The sequence below is a fragment of the Anolis sagrei genome, chromosome X (genome assembly GCF_037176765.1).
Source record: "Anolis sagrei isolate rAnoSag1 chromosome X, rAnoSag1.mat, whole genome shotgun sequence".
In the NCBI taxonomy this organism is placed as follows: Eukaryota; Metazoa; Chordata; class Lepidosauria; order Squamata; family Dactyloidae; genus Anolis; species Anolis sagrei.
This window is the reverse complement of record NC_090034.1, coordinates 32,666,988-32,676,448: the sequence shown is the minus strand read 5'-3', so window position 1 is coordinate 32,676,448 and position 9,461 is coordinate 32,666,988. Positions and strand designations below refer to the sequence as shown.

Sequence of the window (9,461 nt, the reverse complement as noted above, 5' to 3'; positions counted from 1 at the left end):
TGAGGAGTTAGAGTGAGGAGTTGAGAGAGAAGGAGAGGAAAAGGTGGCTGAGTGACTTCTGAAGCAAAGTTTCGAGGCTTTGGAAAGCCGGGTCTGGCTATTGAAAGTTTCTCTGGCTAGGGTAGCCGAAAGGGGGAAACATAGCCGGAATTCTTTAGTCCAAGGAGAGGCTAAAGAATAGCTTATTTAGAATTTGATCTAGAAAGGATCAAATAAGGGAAATATCCCTGTATTGATACTTTGTCCGAAGCAAGTGCTCTATGTCAAGAAGATACTGTATAACCTGAAAGAGTGTAACATTCATCTAACCAAGCATTATTCTGAGTTCCATAAGAAAAGTTACAACTTGCAACCACATGCTTTGTGCTCAATAAACTTGTTAACTTTTGTTTGAAGACTGCCTCACCTCCATTAATTCTGCGTCCAGTGTGCCATATCTCCCAATAATACCTCACATCACACATTGGTGGCACCATTAAGAGTAATAAATAATAAATCGTCCCTCCTCTCTCCTAATTCGTTACACAGTTAAACATTAAAAAACCAAGATTATGGCAACCAGACTTATTGATAACTGGCAAATAGAGAGAGAAAATGTGGAGGTAGTGACATACTTTGTATTTCTAGGTGCAAAGATTACTGCAGATGCATGCTGCAGACAGGCGTTTACTTCTTGGGAGGAGAGCAATGACCAATCTCGATAAAATAGTTAAGAGTAGAGACATCACACTGGCAACGAAAGTCCGCATAGTTAAAGAAGTGGTATTCCCCATAGTAACCTATGGATGTGAGAGCTGGACCATAAGGAATGCTGAGAAAAGGAAGATAGACGCTTTTGAACTGTGGTGTTGGAGGAAAATCCTGAAAGTGCCTTAGACCGCAGGAAGATCAAACCAGTCCATACTCCAGGAAGTAATGCCTGACTGCTCATTGGAGAGAAGAATATTAGAGGCAAAGATGGCCCTTTGGCCACATAAAGAGAAGACAGGAGACCTTGGAGAAGATAATGATGCTGGGGAAAATGGAAGGAAAAAGGAAGAGGGATCAGCCAAGGGCAAGATGGATGGATGGTATCCTTGAAGTGACTGGTTTGACCTTGAAAGACATGGGAGTGGCAACGGCCAACAGGGAGCTCTGGCATGGGCTGGTCCATGAGGTCACAAAGAGTTGGAAACGACTGAGTGAATAAATAACAACAAAAAAGGCTTTACAGTTGGTAGGATTTTTAAAGTACTTTTATATTTATTATCTTTATCTGATGTTTTCACATATTTTATAATACACCATAAACCTCCTTAAGTCCTGTTCTTGGGAAACAGGCAGAATGCAAAGAAATAAAGGAAGAAAATAAAGAAATAGGTGTTTGGAAGTTTCCAGTCTGTCCATCCAGCATGCTTTTTTTCCAATTCCATCACCAAGGGGAGAGCATCAAGGATTATTCTCCTCCAGAGACACACATTACAAAACTAGGTTTATTGCAAAGGGAAATGTGGACACTTCAGATCACGTGGACAATCCCTCTGGGGTGGGCTTTGCCACTGTTGCTGCCATTTTTGATAGGGACTTACTATATAAGCTTCTCTGTGAGGCTTGGAGATTGTGAAGCTTTGCGAGGTAAATCCCTACTAAAAATGACATGAGGCTGCAGTGAAGCTGCGACAAGTGAAGAAAATGAAGGAAGAAATGGCAAGAGGTGTTGCATGGAAAGCTTTAGACATTTGAGATCTTCTTAAATTCAATCCGTTCCACTTTCACATCATCTCCAAGGAGCTGGTACACATATGTTACAACTGTAGAAGACTGGATGTCCATCAGAACAAATGAAGGAATGATATTCCTGGAGAGAACAGAGTATTTCTATTAGAAATGTTGAAGCGGCACTTCAAAATCACAAGTACAAAAATCACAGAAATAGCAACTCATCAATAAGGTAGAATGGTTGAGAATTGACCGATAATTGCACACTTCTTTGTATCTGAAATGAAAATGAGATATATATATATATATATATATATATGAATAACCAAAACTAGCAAGCACACTCAAGCACCCAAAATAGCCAAATGTAGGGTTAAGATTTTAAGAAATAAACCTCACAAAGCAGCTTGCTCTCACCTTTCCAAGGCAGTGTAGGCACCAGTGGCCGACCCTGGGTTAATGTAGAACTTCTTCTCATGCTCCAATGCCTCAAACTTGTGGGTGTGTCCAGAAATGAGGATGTCGACGTCCAGCTGCCTCCTCAGAATGGCCAAGCTAGCTAGATCGCCCCAGGGAATCACCTGATGGCCGTGAATTAAGCCAATTCTAAACTGCCCAACAGTGACAATTTTCTGCTGCGGGTAACTCAGCCCCTGGAAAAGAACAGGGTTAGCCTCTAAAGTCTGCAAACCAAAACTCCTGCCCCATGCCAAAACCTCCCTGGTCTACAAACCGAAGCTCCCATTCCATGCAAGTCTGCATATCTGAATTCCCATTCCATGCCAAAAAAAATTAATAAAAAATCAAACAAATCTCAATTGCAAACCAGACCTCCTGCACCATGCAAAACCCTCCACAGTCTTCAAACTGGCTCCAATTACATGCAAAACCTCCCTAGTCTGAAATCAGAGTTCCCATTCCATATGAAAACCTCCCTCATTTGCATAACAGAGGTCCTGTCTAACACAAGGACCTCGACAGTCTCCAAACAAGTTTGCAAGCTTGTAGTGGGAACTCTAACAAAAACCCTCCCAATCTGCAAATCAGAGCTCCTGCTCCATGCAAAAATCTTCTGGTCTACAAACCAAGACCTCCATTCCAGGCAAGTCAGCAAATCAAGGTTCCCGTTCATGCAAAAAACCCTCCCTTATTTGCAAACCAGGACTCCTGTCCCATACAAAAATCTCCCCAGTTTATTAACCAAGGCTCCCATTCCAAGCAAGTCTGCATCCCAAGACTCCCATTTCATGCAAGTCTGCAAATTAGAGTTCCCATACCATACTAAAAAAAAAATCACCCCTCATTTGAAAATCAGAACTCCTGTCCCACACACACCAATCTGCAAACCGAGGCTCCCATTCCATGCAAAGCCTCCCTCATTTGAGAACCAGAGCTCCCACTCCATGCAAGAACCTTCAAGATCTGCAAACCCTGGCTTCCTTTCCATGCCAAGCCTCCCACCAGTCAAGAAGAAGGACCTCATGCGCCTCCCTACCTCATCAAAGTCCCCTCTGACCACATGAACATCCCCAGCCAGGGTCCTCAGGTAGTCATAAGTCTCCTTGGTGCAGAGATTCCCAGTGCAGAGGATGTGTTGGATCTTCCCAGGAACCAAGAGCTTTCGGAACTTGGCCGGGAGGCTGCCAGATCGATGTGGGATGTGAAGGTCGCCTAACACCAGCACCAACTGCGTGGAAAAGGAGGGAAGTGATGAAGTAATAAGTCCCCTTCAAGGTGAACCAAGATACTGCTGCAAACAGGTCCCAAATTCCACCCCTTTTCCAAAACTCAACCTTCCACTGCAGCGGAGAGTGTGTGACTCAACCAAAGGCTTTGTTAACAGGAGCCTCGTCATTCGGAGCTTGGCGAAAATACCAGATTAATTGAGGGCAAAGTGTTCTTTGCAGATAAAGTCACTCAGACACCAGTGTTAATGCAGTCTCAGTGGAAATAACTGAGGCATCTGTTTGTCATGATTCCTTCCAACTTATTCAGTCAGAGGACGTAGACAAGATCTTGGGAGGAATAAGAGCAGGCCTGTAGCGAGGGGGTGGTTTTAGGGGTTCAACCCCCCCCCCCCGAAATGTTTCAGATTTTTTAAAAAAAAACCTAGTTTACTCATGAATTTTAACTGGTTAACCCAATCCCCATGCTAAGTCTATGAGATGCAAAAAATTAAGAGTCCCTCCAGAACTGTAAGCACTATCTCAAGCAAATATTGTCAATTTATTCACACTGTCATTACTTGCAGCAATAGCCGATGTAGTGAAGCAACCAAGTTGTGTGTGTGTGTGTTGAATGCTCTCATTAAGGAGGCCAGACTTGGTGGAAGTGGTTGACAGGGGTGGAGCTGCGGGCTATTGAAGGTTGCTCTGCCCCTGCTCTGCTCTTTGCTTCAGCGTGAGCTAGGAGGCAGGTTTCAACCCCCCCCCCGAAATTTTCAACCCCCCCCCCCGAAATTGTCAACCCTCCCCGAAATTTTTTTCTGGCTATGGCCCTGAATAAGAGCAACCACTTGTTCTCTGGACCCTTGCCATCCTGGCTCATTAAATCGGCCGTTGGGGGGGGGGGGTGGCTGGCAGAGTGGGTGAAGGTGCTGGTTAATGCTTCCCTGGCCCAAGGCATAATCCAATCAGTTTCAGGAAGGGAATAGTAAGGCTCTTATTAAAGAAGCTGGCATTGTATCCCACTCAACTGAGTAACTACCAGCCAATGTCAAACCTTCCCTTCCTGAGCAAGGTTCTAGAGAAGGTGGTGGCTTCACAACTCCAAAGTTTCTTGGATGAAACTGATTATCTGGATCCATCCCAATCTAGTTTCAGGCCTGGCCATGGGACAGATACGGCATTGATCGCCTTGGTGGATGATCTACAAAGATAGCTAGGCAGGGGGAGTATATCCCTGCTAGTCCTCTTGGACCTCTCAGCAGCTTTCAATACCATCAACCATGGTATCCTTCTGGACCATCTCCTTGGGATGGGGATTGGAGGCACTGTTCTACAGTGGCTCCAGTCCTTCCTGGAGGGGCGGACCCAGATGGAGGAGCTGGGGGGCTCCCTACTTGATGGTCTGTGGGGTCCCTCAGGGTTCAATCCCATTCCCCATGCTGTTTAGAGGGTGGATTATTATTATTATTACTTTACTGACATAAAAACACAGTATGTCACAGCAAACGAGAAATATGTGCTGGATTTCGTATCATAAAATCACGAGTCGAACACTTCCCAAGCGTTTAGGACTGTGTGATGTATTTTCGAATGATGCGTGCAGATCCAAGTAAGGTGGCCTCTTGCAGTTGACAGATTGTGATTTTGTCAATGTTTATTGTTTCCAAATGCCCGCTGAGATCTTTTGGCACAGCACCCAGTGTGCTGTTTATCAGTGGGACCACCTGTACTGGTTTACGCCAGAGCCTTTGCAGTTCATTTTTGAGGTCCTGATAACAGCTGAGTTTTTCCTGTTGTTTTTTGTGAATTCGACTGTCACCTGGTATGGCAACATCAATAATTCCATTTTTTTTTTCACAATCATGATGTCTGGTGTATTGTGTTCCAAAACTTTGTCAGTCTGAATTCAAAAGTACCACAGTATTTTTGCATGTTCATTTTCCAGTACCTTTGCAGTTTTATGACCCTACTAGTTCTTTACTATTGGTAGGTGGTACATGTGACATAATTTCCAATGAATCATTTGGGCCACGTAATTGTGCCTCTGTTTGTAGTCTGTCTGTGTGATTTTCTTGCAGCAGCTGGGGATATGATCAATGGTTTCACTCTTGCAGCTTAAGAGTAAACAAGTAGAACAAATACAGTTAAGGCCAGGATTGAAAAATCAGCTGATGATCCAAAATTCAGACTGTGCAGGGAAACTGATGAAACCATTGATCATATCCTCAGTGCTGCAAGAAAATCGCACAGAACAACAAACAGAGGCACCACTATGTGGCCCAAATGATTCATTGAAAATCATCATAATCACCATTGTTGTTGTTGTTGTTGTTGTTGTTATTTTCAGCAAGCAAAAAACTGAGGACAAAAGAGGAGAAAGAAACTGGGACATTTCAAAGGCTGCCAAAAAAGTGGGAGAGCAGAGAATTAAATCAGGACTGTCCATTCAAATCAGGACCTTTGAAGGATATGCTGCCTTTCAGACACATTTTCAATAAGACTGGAGGATTTTCTCATGAATTTTCACAAGGACATTACTTCCTCCTTTTCACACCGATACCAATCTGTCCGAATACTTAAGCTTACAGCTAGCGGAGGTTTGTTTTGTTACAGGGAGAAAAAAGCTTAGCCTTGATCTGGGCCATTGTTCTGTCAAGGCTTTATCTTTTCTATCAACTACACAAACAGGCCTGGCCTTCCAGAAATAAAAGATTGACTTAAATCTCATGACTCAGTCACACATGATTCAAAAGTAGGAGCAGGGTGCCTCTGAGCATATGTAGCATACATTATTAACAATAATGTATGCTCCATATACTCAGTACCCTGCTTTCTTTTGAATCATGTATGACTGAGTCATGAGATTTAAGTGAAGACTTACGTACTTATATAAAGAAAAAAAATGAATTATTATCATTATTGTTAATAATGATGATGAAAAGAAATGCAATAATAATAATGCATCATCATTATTATTAACAGTAATCATAATAAAGCATTCCTTTTCTTTATATATGTACTTAAATATTTACTTATTGTTAATAATAATGAAAAGAAATGCAATAATAATGCATTATTATTGCATTTCTTTTCATTAACAATAATATTAATACTATTAATATTAATCATAATATTAATAGAAATGTAATATTAATAATAATGATGTTGCATTTCTTTTCATTATTATTAACAATAATAATGCAGTCCTTTTCTTTAAATATGTACTTAAATCTTTACTTATTATTAGTGCATTATTATTGAATTTCTCTTCATTAATAATAAGAATGCATTCATTTTCTTTATAGGTTAGGTAAAGGTTTTCCCCTGACATTAAGTCCAGTCGTGTCCGACTCTGGGGTGTGGTGCTCATCTCCATTTCTAAGCTGAAGAGGCAGCGTTGTCTGTAGACACCTCCAAGGTCATGTGGCCAGCATGACTGCATGGAGCGCCATTACCTTCCCGCTGGAACGGTACCTATTGATCTACTCACATTTGCATGTTTTCGAACTGCTAGATTGGCAGAAGCTGGGGCTGACAGCTGAAGCTTACGCCACTCCCCAGATTCGAACCTGCGACCTTATGGTCAACAAGTTTAGCAGCTCAGTGCTTTAACCCACTACACCACCAGTGGCTCTTTTCTTTATATATGTACTTAAATCTTTACTTATTATTATTAGTGCATTATTATTATTGCATTTCTTTTCATTATTATTAATAATGCATTCCTTTTCTTTATATATGTACTTAAATCTTTACTTATTATTATTAGTAGTAGTAATAATAATGAAAAGAAATGCCATAATAATAATAATAATAATAATAATAATAATGCATTTTTCTTTATATATCTAGCCCTCCCACCGGTGGGGTTTAAACCAAAGTTTGGGATCACATTTACATCAAAGTTTGGATGTTATTGGACTGCAGCTCCCAGCATACTGCACCACTGGCTAAGGCTGATGGGACTTGCAGTACCTGGAAGTTTGGACACAAGCAATGGAATCCCTTTCAATATGAGTCGCCCATCAACAGAACTGATCCCAACTGTGACTCACTGGATTCCCTTGGGTTGGGACAAAACACAGATTTAATCTAAGGCATGAAAACTAAATTTTAGCTGGAAACAACTTAAAGGCCCATGATTGAAGGATCCATGCAGAAAAGATGGAGGAAATCCCCCCAAAAGTCCCACTTACCATTTTGCAATTCTCCGGTTTCTTCTCTGCAGAGCAATGGAGCAAAGCAGGGACAAAGAGGTTGCCTTCCAACACACCTTGTACATGTGCGCTGCCAAAAGTGACGCCACTGCTTTGATCCTTATCTTCCCCCTTTTATCTCTCAGCTGAATTGCTTTCATGATTTGAAGGTCCCGATCCTGATAAGCTCTTAGGGGTTTCCTTTGAATGCCATTCTTGCCGTGGGAGGTCAGGATACTAGGTTGTGCAGTCCCTGCATCTGGAGGGCCCCTTGTTGTCCAACATCAAAATGACAGCAGAGCTTTTGTGGAGCACAATGCCCAGAATCCCCTAGTCAATATGTCTATAGGGAGAGGTGTAGCCAACATTTAGAAGGCCCTGCCATGGAGAAGTTGGCTTTATAGCCTGGCCATTCCCACTGCAATTCCCATGAGCCACAGGAAAAATTACCAACAGTGAGGGGTGTTTGACATTTAGATGCCCATGGGGCCGCTATGTATAATGTGTAATGTAACAATGTGCCTCTGAGCATATGCTAAGTGCTTTCCGTCCCATACAGATCCTAACAGGCTGAGGGTTTCCAGAAGCTTGAACCCAGAACTCCAGCCCTTCTTGTTTCAGAATCAAACCAACCCAAATTTCCAATGGACTGCCAGTTCCAGCAACCCCTAGTGGATGATGGGAATTGCAGTCAAAAACAACATCAGGTGGGAGTCTTGTTTACTACGTCAATGGTACTATAGGTTAAGATGCTAATTGGAGCTCCAGATGGCAAAAATCCTCATCCTCTGATGAGTTGGAAGCTTTTTAGCAGCATCAGCATGGGGAGAAGAGTGAAATTGGGCTGGAGAAGCACAGAAATGTTTCCAAGTGCTGAACCATGTCTGCTAGGAAAGTAGGGAAACATCTCTTCTCTTTCCAGGTTTTTTTCAGTTTCTGCTGCTGAATATTCTATTTTTAAAATGCCATTAAAAACACATTGAACTTGGAATTCAAAGCAGCCTTCTGTGTGAAGCCAATTTGGGGGGGGGGGGGTGTAAGAACAGTGCCACCTAGTGGCCATTGGAAAGATCAAGCCTGTCCCCTAATTCTCAGTATTTAGTTTCAGCTGGTTCTCATGTCCAGGTGATAGAAAGAAGAGCAACAAAAGCATTGTTTTCACCAAGGACAGGGATAATATAGGACAGTATGAGACCCAGGGTGCATCTACACTTTCAAATTAATGCAGTTTGGTCCCACTTGAACTGCCATGGCTCTATGCCATCGAATCTTGAGATTTGTAGTTTGGTGAGGCACCAGCAGAGAAGGCCAAAGGAATTTTTTAAACTACCAGTCCCGCAATTCTTTAACATAGAGCAGTTCACAAGGGGTCAAACCACATTCATTTAACAGTGTGGATTCACTCTCCGTTCAGATTTCGTACTGTTATTTGATATTGTTTCACTTTAATTCAAAACTGTGAATTTTTAAATATTGTTTATATTTAATTCCATTTTCAATGTTTGCATATTTGTATATTTTAAATTTTAGGCTGATGCTTTTATGTCAAGCCACTTTGAGTCTCCTTCAAGAGAGATAAAGTGGAGTAATATTATTACATAATAATAATTATTATTATTATGATTATTATATTATTATTAAATATACATATAATTATTAAATTATAACTATAGCATTATAAATAATATAATTTATAATATTATAAATATTTATAATTATATAATTATAAATAATAATTATATAATTATTACAATATAATTATATATTATTATATTATTACATATAAATATAATTATTAAATTTATAAATTATAAATATAATTTATAATATTATAAATAATTATACATAATTATATACTATATTATCATATATTATTAAATATTAATATTACTATGAAAAA

At 40.7% G+C, this 9,461-nt stretch overlaps 1 protein-coding gene across 1 annotated transcript; it reads right to left on the bottom strand.

The window, feature by feature from the left end:
• Nucleotides 1–1,269: 1,269 nt before the first annotated feature.
• On the bottom strand, nt 1,270–7,647 carry LOC132781527 (vacuolar protein sorting-associated protein 29-like). Its single transcript, XM_067460724.1, has 4 exons — nt 7,562–7,647; nt 3,194–3,425; nt 2,116–2,351; nt 1,270–1,837 (listed from the first exon to the last, which is right to left on the bottom strand). Exons 1-4 carry the CDS (start codon nt 7,645–7,647, stop codon nt 1,711–1,713), a joined length of 681 nt encoding a protein of 226 aa, XP_067316825.1. The 3' UTR covers nt 1,270–1,710.
• Nucleotides 7,648–9,461: the final 1,814 nt, after the last annotated feature.